The sequence below is a fragment of the Macadamia integrifolia genome, chromosome 11, assembly GCF_013358625.1.
Source record: "Macadamia integrifolia cultivar HAES 741 chromosome 11, SCU_Mint_v3, whole genome shotgun sequence".
Taxonomy (NCBI): Eukaryota; Viridiplantae; Streptophyta; class Magnoliopsida; order Proteales; family Proteaceae; genus Macadamia; species Macadamia integrifolia.
In genome coordinates, this window is record NC_056567.1 from 26,995,184 (window position 1) to 27,014,775 (window position 19,592).

General features: G+C 37.8%; 2 protein-coding genes and 1 pseudogene across 4 annotated transcripts in view; all 3 read left to right on the forward strand.

Moving 5' to 3' along the window:
* Positions 1-5,845, forward strand: part of LOC122094180 (beta-1,2-xylosyltransferase) — an 8,218-nt gene extending 2,373 nt beyond the window's left edge. Inside the window, exons 2-4 of one of the 3 annotated variants that reach the window (XR_006144681.1) lie at positions 2,064-2,213; positions 4,445-5,229; positions 5,401-5,845. Coding sequence is in view for 2 of the 3 variants with exons in the window: in XM_042664904.1 (XP_042520838.1) it covers positions 2,064-2,213; positions 4,445-5,167 (873 nt within the window). In the remaining variant the exon portion in view is untranslated. Of the gene's footprint in view, positions 1-2,063; positions 2,214-4,444 lie in introns of all 3 variants that reach the window. The other 2 variants (XM_042664904.1, XM_042664903.1) reach the window with 2 other exon arrangements.
* A 665-nt stretch (positions 5,846-6,510) lies between these two features.
* LOC122094199 lies at positions 6,511-12,685 on the forward strand (annotated as a pseudogene).
* A 1,902-nt stretch (positions 12,686-14,587) lies between these two features.
* On the forward strand, positions 14,588-15,247 carry LOC122094197 (cysteine proteinase inhibitor 1). Its single transcript, XM_042664924.1, has one exon. The coding sequence runs from the start codon at positions 14,649-14,651 to the stop codon at positions 15,009-15,011; it is 363 nt and encodes a 120-aa protein (XP_042520858.1). The 5' UTR covers positions 14,588-14,648; the 3' UTR covers positions 15,012-15,247.
* Positions 15,248-19,592: the final 4,345 nt, after the last annotated feature.

The following is a 19,592-nucleotide window of genomic DNA, read 5'->3' on the forward strand; positions in this document are numbered from 1 at the left end:
GGAAGGAGAGAAAGAGAAGAAGGTAGAAGAAGAACCGCAAGGAAGAAGAAAAGGGGTGGGGGGAAGTTGTCTTGCTGGACAAAGAGGAAATAAGAGAGAAAGGAGGGGGGGGGGGAGGATGGTTACAGCCAAACCATTCAATTTAATTCTTCTTCAGTTCATTATCTTTTTTTCTCTTGGCCAGAGGCCTTACACATTAATAAAAGCAAAAACAAAAGCAAAAATAAATCCTACAAACTAGGAAACGAATAGAAGAAGAATTCTATTCTAATTTGGTAACAAAAGAATCCTCATCCAATCCACCAACTTAGGAAATAAAAATAAAGGTGCAAGTTTACTTTTCAAAAATAAAGGAATCAACAAAGCTGAAATCTCGATTCTCTCTAGCCTTAAACTTGGATCCGGTTCTAGGTCTAGGCTCTTGAATGGGTTCGGGGCAATCCATTGGAGTGCTCCGACATCAATTCCCCTGATGCTTAGAAAAACTCGTGGATGAGTTTTATAGAACGAGAGAATCAACACCATTCGATCAACATCCAAGATCAACGGCTTCGATGGTGTAAAAATCCAGCACATCTTACTATTAACAGGCACAATCTCCTGATGGTTGTCAACAAATGATATAACTTTGATTGGAATCTAATGGCGGGGCTTCACAACTGAAATTGGTCCATCGATCAGATCTTTAGATACAACCTTCATTGGATGATCGAGTTCATCTTAATTATCACGTCTAGTGTCAACTGGCACTTCCACCTGTTGCTCAATGACTGTGATCACCCTGTTGAAGACAGGGTGCATACAAATAGACGTGATCAGTGCATGATCGTTGATGTTCTTATGTCCATTGTCATGAATACTGTGACCTTGCTATCCGTCTGGGTTCAGAATGTGTCTCTATGGTAGCAAGTCTTATTGTAATGGCTTGGAGGGTAACAACTTGTGCTTCCTTGTTTGTCCTACTGGCAACCAACTCTACATAGGTAGCTCTAAGCTTTTGTTGACCAGCTTGGAGAGCTTTCAACGTCTCTTCATTTTGTCGAAGTAACCGAGTCCATTGTTCAGGTGAGGGAGTGGTGTAAGCAACCATCGGAGTGAAGGAGTTGATAGGAAATTTTCTCTGATACCAAATAATGTGAGGCCGGTGGGTCCCAAAGATCCAACTCGGATGGTTGTGGTCGATACCTCTGCCACAAAAGTTGATGTAAGGAACTCGACCCAGATCTGAAAACTTGCAGACACCACCTAAAACTGAGTATTCTCAGGGAAAGAAAGAAACAGCAGCAGAAAACCAGAAACGAACTAGAAAGAAGAAGAAGAGAGAGATAAGATCGCACAATTTAATAAGGCAATAAATGGAGCAGCAAAAGAATAGACCATATTATACAACCAATAATTCTGAATCAATTAATGATTAAACTAAGAGGAGAACTGACACCAAGCACAATAAAGGTACTCACCAGAAATAGTAGATCTACGCACTCCAAGCTCATCAACCCTGATCGCATCATGGTATGAGGACCCCCTTATCTGTAATGGAAAAAACAGAGCAAACCCACAAATGTCCAATACCTTGCGGGAGGGATGGGGATGAGCGGGGGCAATGCAAGAGAGAGAAATATAGACAGGGGGCTGTGCAGGAGAGGTGGGACATTGCCGGAGAGAAGCAGAGGGAGAAAGTGTGGGAGAGATAGAAGCAGAAAGAGAAAGCGGGGGAGATGATATGCAGGTTTTGTAGGAAGGAGACGATGAATAGTAAGTTTTCTTTATTGTTTGACAGTGTATGGTGAGTACAATACATGCCCCATTTGATTGGCATCTATGGCATGATTATTTCCATTGGATTTATTTTATTTTATTTTCTTTTGGCAGCCAAACACCAAGTATTTTCTTTCTTTTCTATCCATTTTATCCAACCAAACAAAGCCTTAAGTATCTCTCTTGTTGGGATCATAATGACACTCTTATGAAAAAAAAATATATGCTATTTCCCTAATTTTAACTTGCATACATGGCATGGTTGGGTTCCTTATGCTTTTATGTTTCCTTACATTCAATTGCAGTGGGTTGAGGAGCCAACACTTTTAGTCACACGTTTCGAGTATGCAAACCTTTTTCACACAGTGACAGACTGGTACAGTGCATATGTGGCTTCCAGAGTTACTGGCTTGCCTAATCGACCTCACGTGGTTTTTTTGGATGGCCATTGTAAGGTATAAATACTAATCTGAGCCTAACTATTCCTTACGCACTTGGCTGGTAATATCAGATTTAACTGGTTCATTTACAAAATTATAATGAGGAGTAAAAGTTAAATGCTCGTAATCCTTTTCTTTCTTCTGAAGACTACTTTGCGTTGGGGTTTGATATGCATCATTATTTTTCGCAAGACTACCTTTTGTAATTGTTACATATTCCATGTTTTTGCTCTTATTTTGCTGATCATATTTGGATTTTCATTTCAGCTTACTTGTTCTTTGTTTTACTTGCAACCTGAGATTATTTATTTATGTAGAGAGGAAAGAGTTTGGTTGCAAACTGTATTTGTGTGTGTTTCTCTTTGTTTGGTAAGGAGTCACTATTTGGATAAGGAACCCTGTTTCGGATCTCAATACAACTTCATTTCCCCTCCCTGCTTGTGACCAATGCTGTCATACATTCATGTTTTGTCCACTATGATACTTAAAACAGGTTATTTCATTTTGTTCTTATCTTTGTAAAGAAGATCTCATCATGTTGTTAATTTGGCTTCCTCTCATTGTTTAAATATTACTTTTGACACTTAAAACAGGACAATGTAAAACACAACAATTAACACCAAACTGTAAAACATGGGGGAGAAAAGAAGCCCCTCTTATGCTACCCAGAAACTTCTAACCTAGCACATGTAAGATCCTTCTAATAGTAAATGATATCAAACACAGAATGATTCCTTTGGTTTCCACATGAAATCCCCACCAATAAAAACATAGTTTTGCAAGATTTGTTCTCCCTCAATATGACAGAACCTGGGAGGGTTGAGGAAGGTGAAAAACAGATGCATTTTCTCAAAATCTCACCATGTAGAAGATTTATAGTCATTACCCAAATTGTACCCTGGGTTTAGGAAATGCCAAATTGATGGGGAGAGGGAGAGGGCCGCATGCACCGAAGTTATCGGGGGTTGAGGTGCATGTGAAATGCCAAGGTGCAAGCTGTGGCATGCGGTCAAGTGAATTAAAAGTCCCTCCCCAGGAATGTGTAAAAATTATTTAAAAGCTGGAATAACATGTATCATCCATAATTATCTACAATTAGAACCTAAAATACAGACGAAGCTATAGTGTGATTTATAATCATAACAATAAAAAAGGGAGAATCTAAGCGATTTCAATTTCTGTAACAATTAAGAATAATGGGAAGGGGTGGAAGAACCCAAGCTCTTTAAGTTTTCCTGACAGTTAACAATTTGGGGAAAGAGGCAGAAAGAACCTTGGGTCTGTTTGCTTGAATGGAACAGTTTGTGAAGTCTGATGTGGGTTTTTTTTTTTTTGGTAAGGAGTCTGGTATGGTTGAACGAACAGAATGTAAGCCGTAAGGTCTGTTTGGTTGACGAGATTAGACCCTATAGGCTACCACAGCTGAACAGAGGGAGAAGCCCGGACCTCCTTCACACTGAAGAAGGGAGCCGCTATAGAGAGAGAGAGAGAGAGAGAGAGAGAGAGAGAGAGAGAAGCCCGGACCTCCTTCACACTGAAGAAGGGAGCCGCTATAGAGAGAGAGAGATGAAAAGTTGGAGGAAGGATAAGGGAACAGGGAAATGAAAAAAGAACACGAAAAGGAATAATATGTGGTTGAAGAAATGACAGACGTGAGTGAATTGCAATGCTGATACTTGGAAATGAGGGGGAAAAAAACGAAAAGAAGAAAGAGGACTCACCTGGTTATATGTGCAGCTCACCTGTCGGTTCACGACACAATCAATCATGCCCTCATCAGTTAACTAAGTTTCTATCAATCTTTTTAGTTTAATTCAGATGAGTTTCAATAAAACTCCTGTTGACTCCTGCAATTAGTCTTGAAGATTAAAATGGACATGCCTTATTCTGCTTAAGTACATCACAGCTATAATGGTTATCATGTATATAAACAGATTATTTGTGCTGCATCACTAACATTAATGGGCAAACTGATTGTTTGTCTCTCTAAAATATTCTCTGTTTCTGTAGAACACTAGAACCTTCACTTCACTGTAATCTGACTGAACTTGGCAATGCTGTAACTTAACAACTCCATCATCAAGTTTTGCTTTAAGAACTATTTAAATATTCACTCTGAACATTACAGATATCTGTGAACCTGTTCCAACTTAAAATACCTTGCCCCTATCACTGCTATCTAAATAAGATGCCAGCCCAAACTCTATGAATTGTTTTATTCCTGACCTCTCCCATGCTGTTTCCAGGCGCCTCTGGAAGAAACTTGGGAAGCCCTTTTTTCGAGTGTGAAATATGCTAAAAACTTCAGTGGTCCAGTTTGTTTCCGCCATGCCATTCTCCCACCATTGGGTTACGAGACAGCTCTTTTTAAAGGTTTGACTGAAAACATCAACTGTCAGGGAGCAACTGCACATGATCACTGGATAAATCCTAATGACCAAAGGACTGCACGATTGTTTGAGGTCGGAGAGATGATACGATCAGCTTTTGGTTTTCCTGTCAACAAAAAGCGGCAACCAAAACTGGTTTCAGGTCATAACATCTTATTTGTGCGTCGTGAGGACTATTTAGCTCACCCGCGTCATCGTGGCAAAGTTGAATCAAGGCTTAGCAATGAACAGGAAGTGTTTGATGCTCTGAAGATTTGGGTGAATAATCATTCGAAATGCAAAGTGAACCTTATTAATGGATTATTTGCACACATATCCATGAAAGAACAAGTTCGTGCCATTCAGGATGCTTCGGTCATAATTGGAGCGCATGGAGCAGGTCTCACTCACATTATTTCCGCAACACCCAATACTGTGGTTCTTGAGATAATAAGCAGCCAGTACAGGCGCCCACATTTCGAATTGATCGCACGGTGGAGGGGGCTGGAATATCATGCCATTAATCTAGCTGGATCATATGCAGAGCCAGAAGTTGTTACCAAGAAGGTTAATGACATAATGACAAGTCTTGGCTGCTAATACTCGGTATTGTGGTTTTGGATCCATCCCTCATTATTTTGCAATTCAAAGATCCAACGAGAGTAAGCTAGCAAAGAATTCCTGTTTTCTAGTTGAAATCTTCCATTTCACATGGTCTTATTCTTGGATGGAAATTGCCACTAGCTCATCTCTTCAAAAGATCTTGTCTTTATGTGAAAATGATGATTATGTATATTTAGTTCTTTCTTTGATTGTTACTTCCCACTTCCCAGCTTGCAGTGCCTATACAAATTACAGACCTCATACAAGTTGCTTTAAGGAGTTCGCTACCCAAGAGTTCCATCCAGTTGGAGGTGAATTGTGGATATGCATTTATGATTTAGTCAAGCATGTATCTATACTGAGAATTAGCATTTTGGTCCAAAGAATTGGAGTCTGGGGCACAGGATTTGGTTATGAAGTGTCTCTTTGCAGTTTCACTGTGAGATGGTAGCATCTTGAGTGGCCAGATACTTCTGATGGAGCAAGAATTGTAGCCTTCTTTTAATTGCTCTCTTGTTTTTACTATTATCATTCAGTTACTAACTGCAGGGAAGAGAAAATGTTTGGGCTTTGATTTTGTTCTTAGCCTTCTTTATTACCATTGATTTAAACAGAAGTTTAGATTGTACAATACAATTTTGCATTTATTTATGGGATTCAAATGGGTTGCACCTATGAGCATTTATTTATGTCTATTTCTTCTAGCTACCCATCTATTGTGCAACTGGTTGTCAACCTAGTTTGCACTTTTCAGGGGGATTCTCTTTCTTATTTTGGAGTCAAGTTTATAGGCAAATTGATTGAATATGTGTGCCTAGACATGAAGACTATGTCTCAATATTTAGATGTTCCTTTGCTCTGTCTATAAATACTGCAATCTATTAAGTTGGTATTTGAGATGCTCAGAGAGAGGAATCCTTCCAAATGGTGCACTTGGGATCCAAAATCATTGTGAAATGGGGAGGACTAGATAGAGGACCTGATTTGGTACCCTTCACATTGCTTATGATATCATAGCCATTCTCTCATTGAGATATGGAGATGAAGAGTTATCCTTCACCTGGTTGGAGAAAACACCGACGAATTTAGTCATTTGTAACCCCATATTTGTTGAAGGTCTGAAATATCTTTCACTTTGTCTTCGCATTCATCTAAGGTCAATGATGGCCATTGGTGAGGAAGAATTCCTTCACCCTTGAGTGAAGAAGAACTTACGATCCTTAAGGTATTAATACTTGGACTGATCTTCCCTTCACATATTCCTTCATCATCAGTGTTAATACGGAAAAAATTTGGTTGCTACTTGAGTTGCAGCCAAAAAAATGGAATAATTCATTAAAAATTTTTTTTTCGCATAATTATATATATTTACATGATAAATTGCCAAACTGAATTGAATCTGGCATCAAACCTACAAGGGAAACAGATATCGAAATAAAACCATTGGTTTGGTTTTAGATTCACCCATTCTCATACTGAAATCTAACCAAACTGAGCCGAACCGTTTGATTAACGCCCAAAATTATGGGCTAATCTTCACCCATCCTAGGTTTTTTTTTTCTGCTAGAAGGGTTAGTTGTGTGGGCCACAAATAGAGAGGAGCAGCGATGTGTGTTAGAATTCCCTTCTGGTCTTCCCTCTGCCTTTGAATTGCGCTGTGTTCGAGTCTTGCTATCTTCTTCTTCTCCCTCCTCTGCGAATCCTCTGTTAGGTCATTCGAACGAAACCCTTCCTCTGCGAAACCCGAGGACTGAGGCTCACCACCATTCCGGAACTCACTCTCTTCTGCTATCTGCTCCCCAGGTATACCCAGAGGCGTTCTCTTTTAGCTATTTTTTCTTTAATTCCTGTTAATAGCGGACGAAATTTTCTAGATTTCTTTCCTGGTCCACAGTTTATTAGCATTAGATTCGTGTTATTTTGTCATTCATGGCCAAAGCTTAATCTGTAAGCTAGTTTCCCCAATTACGTTTAAGATCTTGTTTTGCTTTTTTTTTTTCCTGTCTGTTTAACTCTATTTGATTAAATTCAATTGTTAAAAGTTAAATTTTGTTTTAAATTCAATTGTTAAAAGTTCTGGTGGGATATTTTCATCTTGTTGATCAAAGTCCTTATCCCTCCATATTGGACTTGTCATACATTATCAAATGTGAGGCAGGTTTTTATTACAAGGGACTTTTGGATGTTTCTACTGCTATCTTAACTGAGTTTATCCAGTTTTTTTGCAAAAGATGGAAAGCTATTGACTCTGTATCTATGGCTGAAACAGGACTCATTCCACTGAAATGTGACAGGTTTGATGATTGAATGCAATTATCAACTTGTGGCTGCTAATGTTTCTGGAATCAAACCTGCCCCCATCCCCTGTTTTAGGAATCAAACCTGACCTGGAACATAGTCAGTAAATGGCTGCTAATTTTTTTCAGTGTTCCTTTAACAGGGATTATTCCATTGACATGGTTCTAGCTGTTTCAAGGGTCTGGTAGAAAGCTTCTATGATAGAGGTCATTCGATTGTGGCCTCTTATTCTTACTTTTAAACCTAATAGTTCTCCAAATGAACCTCAAATATATGTATTCGAAAGCGAAAGGAACCAACATAAGCTTTCATAAACGAATAGTTAACCAATTATAGTGACTGACATGTAGGATTTTGTTCATGTCCAATAGCTGTTTAGAGCGTCTACTAGGCAGCTCCATGCGTTTGTGTTTTCTAAGGCACCATTTGATAACGTTTCTGTTGTTTCTGTGTTTTAAAATAGCAGAAACGGCTTCTCATGTTTTCGGAAACAAAAATGGATTTTTTGGTGTTTGATAAATCTGTTTCTTGAAACGTTTTTTGCAAACATAATGTCACTAAAAAATCCAATAGTATCATCGGATGCCCAAAAGGGAGAGAGGGTTCGGTTGCCTCTTTTTAGGTTTAAATAGTTGAGAGATTTATCGGGCACAATAACCTTTTTTCTCTCAAATTCGTTTTTAGAAACAACGAAACAAGTCCGCCTTGTTTCGTTAAAGTCGTTTCTAGAATTGTAAATATGCATAAATTTTGATTTATGTTTCTAGAAACGGGTGAAACAGAGCAACTTTATCAAACGCTTTTTAGGTTGTTTCTCTGTTTCTGGAAACAAGAAAACGCAGAAACGGAAAAAACGAAACATGTCAAACGGTGCCTAAGTTTTGCCTTGTGAAGACTCTGATATATAGGACTCTCCATTCCACACAACAATTGCTCAGAGGCACATTTGGTGGCTGGCATGAACTAGTTTTGGGCATTATTGGTACTGTCAGATGTGAACAATGGATGTCTTTTCTTCCTCATGACATGGATTGTATTTTGTGGATTTCATGGTTTTTATGATGGATGAAATATATAGTTCATTGTTGTAGATAATATGTTGTGGGCTTTTCATTGTTGTATAACACATCAGACATTACTTCTGTGTTTGATGAGATGATGTCATTCATACTTTGATTTGTTATATGGTAAACTTATGGAATGCAATAGGGGATTAAGTATTCAGCTATTATATTGTGTTTATTTTAGTTGTGAGGCTTATTTTTGATAAAATTATTGTCTACATGTTATTATTTTGTTTATTAGGTGATGTACATGTCTGGAGCTTGATGAATATATGCCTTTTTTTAACCCCGGATTTTTATAGAGGAACTTTATTAAGCTCATATCAAAGATGTATTGTATTATTATTGTACACATTTTATTGTGCTGGATTTTTAAAAAGTATTATTACCGTCTAGTCCGTTTAATGCCCGTACATATTTGTACCTGATTTTTTGCCTTACCCAAAGTTACTAACTATGCTCCACACTCTTTTCTATTTTCTTATTTGTTTCAGAAAGAAAAATGTAGGTACAATGATGAGCACAATAATGTGTGAAATCTTAGGGATATAAGTGTACATTTTGCCCCACTTTAGATAGTACTACTTTTATTTTATTTTTTATTTTTTAGTTTCCAAGTTTACAAGAGAAAGTGCTTAAAGTGAATCAAGAACCAGTCCAAAGGTGGGACCCACTCATTAGTACCACATCCTCTCTCCTACAAAATCCTGAAGATTATTCTCTCTCCTTGCCACCTCACAAGATCTTGAAGATGCTATGCAGAGATTCCTTTCTGATTTAATCAAGATTATAAAATATTAGTTAATATTGCAAGGAAGGAATAGAATTTGTTAATTTTGGAAACAGATTCTCTCTTTCTTCACACAATATCTCAGAGAATGGAGATTTTTACCAAGATTTTATTTTATTTTATTTTCTTTCTTTTCTTAAAGAAGACTTGTAGAAGGAAGGAGGCAAGACAAAAGCCCTATAAAAGCCCCTTCCTCCCCCCTCTTAATTATTATTCCCCTTAGTTTATTTTCTAGTTTATGCTAAGTTTTATTCTCTCTCTCCCTCTCTCACTCTTTAGATTTAGTTCTTCTCTATTTTTGCTTTAATCACTTTTGTAATAGTTTTTTATGTCAATTTGCACTCTTTTATTCTTATTCAGTCTTTTATGTTTATGATTTATGCAATTGAGTTGTAATTTTTAAAGTTATAGTTCTAGACTTAGATCTAGGTGATAAGATCACGAGCCGTGGAGCATTTCATTTTTTTCAAGTTTAGTTTTTCTTTTAAAGATTTGTTTTCTCTAGTATTAGAAATTTCAGATTTGGTTTATTCCAGATCTGGTTTTTAGTACTGGTAGTATCTCAAATCACCAAAGCTTTCAAGTTCAAGCATTTATTCAAGTAAGTAGACTCCTTTAGTAGTCTTCTCTCCCCCCTTTCATTCCCTCTTCTGATTACCCTTTCTTTCTTAATTTAGGATTTTAATTTCAGTCGTTACATTATTGTTATCCTTTTCCCCCAAGGTTCATGGTTAGTGTATGTGTTGGCTTTGCCCCTCCTAGCCATGGAACCATCAATTTATTATTTTTATTTTAATTGTCTCCCTTTCCCTAAAACCAAGTAGAGTAACCCTTGTAAGAGTGATTCTCTGGTCAAGTAGGGAAACTCATATTATGATGCATCCCTCGGGCTAAGTAGAAAAACCTACTTGTGAGTCTCTCACTAGATTTCTCCCATTTCTTTTACTTTATTTTTATTTCAGCATTTTTTTCCTTTATTTATTATTATTATTTTTTAAATTGCGTGGGTTAGTTATTTTCAGTTATTTATTTATTTAATTTTAATTGCGTGGCTTGCGTCTTTAAATTCTTAGATGACGAATGATTAGGATGTTATTTTAGATATATATTTTTAGGACGGTAATTAGAATTAGATCACAACCATTAATCGGTTCACTTTCGCATTATTAAAAGAAATAAAAAAATAAAGTGACTGCTCTCCCTGTGTTCGACCCGTAGCTACACTGATCCGTACGGTCGCGATTACATTTTAAATCCCAACATACAATATTTTAATTGGATAAGTAAGCAAGGTTTTAATTTAATTCTCTCATCTTTCTTTGTAGTTTGTTTTGTAAGGAGAGAGGTTGTAAGAAAGCATGAAACTCTCATTCTCTCTCCCATCCAAAGCATCTTCCAAGCCAAGGCAACACAAGCCCGCTGAGAATTTCAAAGAACAGAACTCCAAAGAAGATGGAGTAATCAAGCATGAATACGTGACAGAATTTGACCCCTCAAAAAGCCTGAATCATTCAAAAAAGCTTGTAATTCCGACTAAGCCTAATGAATGGAGACCCCTGAAGAACATGAAGAATCTTGATCTCCCTGTTCGCTCTTCTGCCGATGACCTTGGTGTTGGCTTTGAGGTTGAAGCTCCCTCGACTGCTGGAATACCTGATTCAGACATGTCCTATGGTCTGAATCTCAAACAAGATAGGGAAACCAATATTAGCCAAGATGACAAAGATAAGATGGATGTGGTTCCTCCTGCCCGATCTGGACCCGGTGAAGATTTGACATTTCTGAGATTCAAGGAGGATATGAAGATTCTGCCTGACGATCGAGGATTCGATGAGTTTGTTGATGTTCCTGTTGAGGGTTTTGCGGCAGCATTACTTGCTGGGTATGGATGGCATGAAGGGAGGGGCATCGGAAGAAATGCCAAGGAGGACGTGAAGGTTGTCGAGTATACAAGGAAAACTGGGATGACGGGGTTAGGGTTTGTGGAAGATATGCTGTATGCAAAGAACCACCAACGTGATTCCAATGCACAGAATGTTCCACAGAAAGGGCCTAATGAGAAGATTGAGCACTTGCAGGCTCAGATTGATAATATGCCTCCCCCACGGGAGCCTAGGGCTCAAGAGTTGAAAGAGGACTGGAGCTAGGAAGATAGAAGGGATCATAGGCATGAAAGAGGAGACAGATCCGGAGGCAAAGACCATAGAAGAAAAGATGATGAAAGGGGAAGAGAAGAGGGAAGAAGAGGTGGAAGAACTGAGACACAGTGATGCATATAATTCCAATAACCGTAGGAAAGAAGAGAGGAGAACAACAATTTCTTGGCTTACAAGTCATATTCGAGTTAGAATTGTAAGTAAAGATTTCAGAGGAGGGAAGGTTTACTTGAAGAAGGGAGAGGTGGTGGATGTTGTAGGTCCAAGTACTTGTGACATATCCATGGATGAGAACAGGGATCTAATCCAAGGTGTGGATCAAGAAATTCTTGAGACAGCACTTCCAAGGCATGGTGGCCCCATTCTTGTTCTCTCTGGGAAGCATAAGGGTGTGTTTGGAAGCCTTGTGGAAAAGAATATTGAGAAAGAAACTGCTGTTATCAAAGATGCAGATACACATGCAATGCTTAATGTGCGCCTGGAACAAATTGCAGAGTATGTGGGTAATCCAAGTTATCTGGGATATTGATTCTTCTCTTAGCCTACTGCATTGATGGAATTGAAGTTGAACAACTTACTCTGTTTTCAGGTGATGGGTAATTGAAAGTTCATGTTTCCTTCAAACACCACCCCCCACCCAAAAAATAAAATAAAATTACTCATATCTTGTTAGATTGATTGAAATTTAGCTGTCTTCAAATGATCCCTTGTGGTGTTGGTGTTTCTATGTCATATCCTTTACTGTGGGATCTTTTGTTCAGTTAAATGTTACCAGTGAGTGACTTGACTTGGCAAAATGGACTTTGAAATGCCAAGGGAAACCAAACTCGTTTAAAACTAGTTGGAACTACATTCAGATCTTTTTGCTTGGATTTTGAGAAAAAATGTTGAGCCTTTGGATTGGGATTCATTTACAATTTTTTTGGCTAAAGATGGTGATACAATTCAAAGTGATAAAGATGCCTATGACACATCATCAGATGACATGGCTCCTGGGACCCATCCAACGGCATTATCACAATGCTCCCAAAGGCTGAGAAACATCCATCAATTTGGCATGGTCTTATGTAGGGGACCATACCACGTGAAGTCTGTTAATTCTTTTAGGGGAGTTCCCTCTTTTTGATAATTGATTAGTTAGTGGCTGTATAAGGTGGGGAAGAAGGGTGTATGGGATATGAAATGAATATAATCTTCTCTGTTCTCATCTCTTCTTAGGAGGTAGTTATCCTCGAAATAGTCAGTTCTATTCTTCATCCCTGTCCTTGAACCTCCGCCCCTAAACTCACACCATAACAGATGGGTATCTAGGCCTTCGGCCTAACTAGTACCATGGGTCCATACTGATCCAACGATCACATGAATAGGGTCATACTGGTGTTGAATGAGAATCAATCAACTTTCATTGAAAGCAGTGAAGAGCATTAAATACTCCAGTGTCAGTGGTCCTAAAGAAGTAAGAGGAGTTGAACTCAAAATCACATGCTTCCTGAGGTGAAGGTCCCTTGCCAATTCGGCTACCCCTTGGGGTTAAAAGGGTTTTTTCAAATTTGTCAAAAGCAATAAGAAACCCTTAATACTTTTCAAAAATCAGAGCCACCTTAAACCCATTTAAGGATATACAATGTGCAAAAGATCGAACCTTTCCTTGGTTACAAAGATGAGAATTTACACTTGCCCAAAGTTTTTTAGATTCTAGGTAGCCTCACATCTGAAGCTTTAATCTAATGTGGGTAAACTCATATTCGAGTGCCCATTTCAGCTTTTATGACATCCCTTTTTCATTGCTTAACATTAACATTGGTGTGTTAATTAGAAAGTTTTCATGGGTTCTCCCCCCAATATCAACTGTACTTAATTCCTACTCACCAAGGGAGCTCAGCCACGAGAGCCGGCAATCGGCGGCCACAAAGTGCACTAATTGTAAGCATATTACCTCTTGATGTTCTTTTTGCTAGGAGTAGTTTCCTATTTTTATCTTCTCTTTAATAAAACCAAAACTAAGGACCTTATTTATGTTTGTTCTGCTCTGGTTGTGAAACCCATGTAGCCAAACATGGAGGTGAAATCCTCTTAGTGCTTGGTTATTTCCCTTGATCTCATTCTCAAACAAGCTTCCTAACAAGACATACAAAATAACAAAACAACTGTCTAGTGCAGCTGGTGAGATTATGGTATCATAAACTCATACTCACTTGGAAGTCTCGAGTCTAAGTTTCCTAATTGTTACCTTCCCCTCTTCCCTTCTATAGTGTATCCATCTAAAAAAAATGAGTTTTTTTTAATACTTTTTTTTTTTAAATATTTAATAGATTACCCAACACTCTAGTTTGTAGTGCATGGAATACTAAGAGATTGCATGTGGCCAATTCAAGTATGCATACAGCTACACATGAGTGTACATGATTTAATTAGGCTTTAATAGGTTTTCTCTTTTCATTGATTGGAGTTTTTTCGCATTGCCTTTCCACATGGCACAATAAGATAGGCTGCTCAGGAAAGCCATCCTCCGGAGAAAAATCGTCTGCAATTCTGATATCGTACAATTCCATGAAATACCACCTTCAGACGGTGACACGTGTATTGATACCAATGCAATGGTCTAGATCTGATGTAAATACATCTTCACTGATTTAATGTTTTATTAGTTGTACTAGATCTGAACCATTGTATTGATATCAATACACGTATCATCGCCTGAAGATCGTATTATACAGAATTGTACGAGAACGAAATTTCAGACGATTTCAACATCCATTGAGCAAGGACTTTCAACACCGTCCATGTTGAGCTGCTTTTCATCATATTTGATATTGTTTGAATCTTGTGGAAAGTATCTTTGGTAAAATCAATCATCGGTGCTTTTTGTGAATGATTTAAGGGGAAAGGGAAGAAGTGGTGGAAACTGGGACCGGAGAAATTGGTCAAGTGGGTCGTTGCAGTCTTCCTTATCAAACGACACGTGGCGGGAAAGCACATTCTTTCGCTACTAGTGAAACGCACATGGTAGCTGTTTCGGAGGCGTTTCTTACCGTTACGTGTAAGTCTTTCAGTTTCTCTCTCTCTCTCCCCTCTGTCTTTCTGTGAACCAAAGCGACTATAAAAGGAACACAGAGAGCCAGGGGAGAAATAAAGAGTTAGAGAAAACGAAAATAAACGTGAGCAGGAAGATGACGATGAAGAGCCGTTCCCAATTTGTTCTTCTTCTCTGCTTGGTGGTGTTCTTCTTCTTGGATTCTTCGTCGGCCGTCGGGAGACCTGCACTGGTAGGTGACTGGAGACCAATCAAAGACTTGAACGAAACTCACGTCCAAGAGATCGCTCAATTCGCAGTTGAAGAGCACAACAAAGAGTACAAGACAGAGCTGAAGTACGATCGTGTGGTTCAAGGTGAATCCCAAGTTGTCGCTGGTGCTAATTATCGCCTCATCATCGCTGCCAAGGATGGAGTCGTCTCCAACAATTATCAAGCCGTTGTTTATGAAAGGCCATGGGAGGGTTTCAAGAGTCTCACTTCCTTCAAGAAACTCTAGATTCTATACCATTTGTAACCCCTTTTTTTTATCTGTTTGTGTTTATGCTTGAAAGAAAGAGACCTTTACCCCTTTTCTTTATTTTCTTAAACCTACAAAACCCTGTCTCTCTCTCTCTCTCTGTTTCTCGCTTGCTTACTCTCTGTTTGTGATTATGTTTGAAAGAAAAAGAGGTCTCTTCCCCCAGTTTCTTGATTCTCTATAATATGAACTCCTCATTTGCTGTTTATTACTAATTAAGAAGCTTTCATATTTAGTGATCTTGATTATTTGTTACCATAATGGACAACGGAAACCCAGAAAAAAAAAATTGCAGGCTTGATTCCATGATTTTCCACATGAGATGAGATGGGACAGTTTGTGGTTTTGAAGATCGAGGCGTTCAACTGTTGTGAACTGTGAAGTCACGAGCTTTGAAGAAAAGAAAAAGTCGGTGTGAGTTTCGGATATCTATGAAAATTCTGGTGAACGATAACTATATTCTTATCAATATTGCATAATAGCACATGGGATGTGGCAATCCTCTTAGGTTGGGGATAATATTGTAAATAAATAAGTTTAGCCAAGACGGGCCCACTAATAAATGTCCTTTTTTTTTCTTGGTAAATAATAATAAATGCCTTTTGATGCCTATCAGAAGTACGTATTTCGGTTTTTATTGTACCTTCAATTATAACCTCACCTCTATTTATTGGTAGGGTCTTATGGGTATCAAAGGAAATGGGTTTTTCGGATTTCTTAGGTGAGGGGCACACATGACCATCAAAAGGGGATGGATTTTTTTTTTTTTTTTTTATTAACCAAGGTGTTTGGATCAGCTTATGTGGTACTTCGACTAATCATCGGGCAGACTAGCATAGTAAATCACCGTCACGATCTACACTTAAATCGTAGATATACAGATGGGGAATCAAATCTGAGACTGTGCACTTATCCACACAATTCCCCAATTCGTCCTAACCATCTGAGCAACCCACAGATGGACGTCCAAGGGGGATACATTTTTTAGGTTTTATAAGGGTGTGGATGTCATTTCATTGTCTTCTATGTTGGTTGTAGGGGCTGGATGATCTGGAAGTGTTCTTTTCCCCTTATTGGTAACATCAGTTTTATTTATTGGTACAAAGACTTATTTGAACTTAATTGAATGATCAGTTTATAAGCATAAAATAAATCTTTCTGCAAGACTTAGATACATTATACAACAGGCGTTTGACACATCTCATTGATCAATCGTTGCATGAATCACTAAGGAAAGGAACTAGAATTTATCGTTCTTTCTTTTGGGATGGGAGGCTCATCATCCTATTGATTGTAGATTTCCTTGGGCCCTTGGAAAAGCATAAAAAAGGCTCAAATGATACAATATAGCTAAAATCTGTTTACAGAAAGTAGAAAATAGAGGCAAATGAGTTTAAAGTGAATGGTACCCAAAGATAGAGCAAGAAAAATTGAATTTAATTAATTTAAATTATAAGAATTTAAAATGATTTAAAAACTTATAAAAATAAAACTATCCAATTCAACAACAAAGAGCCATTAATCAAGTTTGACGACAAGTTTTGCAACATTTTGGAGAACAGTTTTCTGATTTTCATTGACATAATCGTATCAATTATCAGTGTATCAAAATATGGGAGAAAAAATGATCCAAAAAAAAGCCCCATATCCGCATATTGAGGGACAAAACGCCCTATCTGAATGATCCACATTAATTGCTATTAGTATGGATATTCAGCAACAACTGGTACCTATGCATGTCGATACCAAAACATATGCATAGACCATATAATTTTTTTTCTTAATCAAACAAAAGAAATTTTATTCAACTAAAATTTTGTAGTGGCCTATGGTACAGTGTGCAATGCACATTTGACGGCGAAGAACATTCAAGCATGCACCTCAAGGGATTCTGAGGGACCTTGCTAAGAAAAAAGCAACAAAAAGGAATATAAAATCCTTCCCTTAAGGGCCTGTATGTTGTAACACAAGGCTGGTGGTCTAATTTAAGAGAGTACCGTAACCAGCCCTAATGAAAAATATCCTAAAAGGCTAAAACATTGCTGAGCTATAAGCCTATGATCCGCCACCACCTTTAGAAACGTACACTTGATGAAATTTCATTTACCATATAATTAAAAGACAGCACTAATGATATTTAATTAGTTCATGTGGTGGCTACATATAAGAAAATGGCGTAGTATCTAGTACATGAGGCTTTTGTCATTATAAGGTTTGGGGAAGATCATAATATATGGAATCTTAACCTCACTTCGCAAAGAAGTTATTTTCTAACTTGAACCCGTGACCACTTGATCACAACAGAACAACTTCACTGTTACTACGTATCCACCTAATTAAGATGTCCAACATATATCGTACCACATGTTCCATGGTTTTGGGTATTGGGATCGGTATCTGTTGATTAATATCAATACTGATATAGTGATATTGATACCTGATCGATATGGTATCTGCAACGATATTTTGATAGGCAAAACAGTCTGCTTTGGCTTGATATGGTTGATCTATATTGGTATTAGTATCACTATCGACGGCAACCGATACCAGTGCTGATTCCATGCACTAATCATTGTTAATGGTGGTAATCTCTTAAGCCCACTTAGTGGATTGCATATTTATGTAATGAATTTGAAAGATATGGTCCATATATACTTTTCCACATTCTTTGGGATATCATGAATACTAGGTTTTAGAGACTACCATCTAAAACTTTATATCTCATTTTGGGCAGTGGACATTGGATAATATGAAAATGGCTGATTCATAGAAAACTCATATACTAGTCCACTAATCCAATCTTCTAAGAGGTTAGAGCCTCAACAAAAGAAAGCACTATAAAGTGTTGATGAGGTGATGCAATCCTTTGAGATTTGAGAGAACAGCTATGGAAGCTTATAAATCTTTGTATTGGATTTGACTTCACTACCTTTACCTAATCCTTAATGCATCTTATCACAAAGATTTTCATTGTTAAGTTACTTACCCCCACTAGGTTCAGTCTGAATCGGTCAGACCAATTTAAACCGAAAAAAATCAGACCAAAATTGAAAGTTTATTAACAGTTTGGTTTCGAGTTGGCTCAATAACAAACCAAAATCAATTCAGCCTGATCGAGACCGATCCACCCTGACCAATTGACACCCTCATGTCACATCTTCAATCCCCACCCTCAATTTTAATAACCCTGATTTTTTTTAGAGAGAGAGAATGTGTATGTACTGTCTCTAAAACAGCTCAACCTAGTTGCAACTAGCAAGCAATGACAAGGAACACCATTAATGGAACCATGTGGATGCTCACCTTCAAACACTATTACATCATATCTTACAAAAGACTCACAGCATATACATGAAAAGGGTGGTTGATATTGATTTGAGTCCCCCTCATCTCTTAAATATATATCCATCAATATGTTCACAAAGAGTTAACAGTTCATGAACCAAAAGAGATTTAAATTAAAAAGGGAAGAGCTAGAGCTATAGAGAGGGGAAGATAAGCATAGAACAAGTGGATGATAGAAAAGGTAATGGAAGTTTGTAGTATATTAAATGTGTAGCATGGCATGTGAGTCTTTGAAAGTGGAAAGAGCCTTAGTTTGACAGGGAGCATGGACAAGAAGCTGCCTCAGCTGATAGTGATAGTGGGGAAGAAGGTGCTAAAGGGTTCACTAATTATTTAGATTCCACATTAGAGAGATCTCTATACAATCATTGCTTCATCAATTTACTTAAATAAAAAACTAGGTTTAGACTAATAAACATAAAAAATTAGGAGAGAACATCAATATTTAATATGGGCAAATGTTTCCTACTCGATAGTGGAGGTTAGGGGTGTCAATTACAAACCTGGCATGGCAGCCTGACTGAACCCAACTGTTTGAAGCCCAAATCAACCTGGCCCAATGTTAAAATGTGTTGGGCTGGAGCCCAATTAGGCCTGACCTAAACTGGATCAATCCGACCTATTGATACCTCTAGTGGAGGTTACCCCAGCCGATGAAGGGCAATGGGATGATTTTGTAAATAGGGTGATGAAGAGGACGTTCAGATTGATTGCTTAGAAGTGATCGGTTGATTCTTTGGCTTCTTTTAGCGTTCAGGCAATTCTGGCCAATTCATGGTCGATTCTAGTTGGATTGAAACTGGTGGAAGCTGATCTTGTTGCCAATTTTCGTTTCCTTGAACTATGATTTGAATTTGATCATGTGAACAAAGAGATATTCGGATTCATTCATTCACAAAATTTCAACCTCATCTGAACTACTAAACTATCATATGACATAATAAGTGAACAAAGAGTACAATTCAATTGTCACCAGTGCTACGACTCAAAATTGTCTTCCCCATTATTATTGCTCAAAAAGATAAGTGAGAGTGATCTTCAATAATAACTGATGTATTGCCAACAAGTCATGTTTGTTTACAAATTTTGACAACTAATTTGGCTGATCCCTTAAGCACAGCACTCCATTTCCTATTCCCAAAGTAGAGATAAATATAGTGAGAAAAGCAAGTTGCTCCCTATGAATCAAAATTAAAAATCTTGAAAAAAAAAAAA

Excerpts from the sequence above, each read along its gene's own strand:
- LOC122094197 (XM_042664924.1), top strand. The coding sequence starts at position 14,649 with ATGACGATGAAGAGCCGTTCCCAATTTGTTCTTCTTCTCTGCTTGGTG.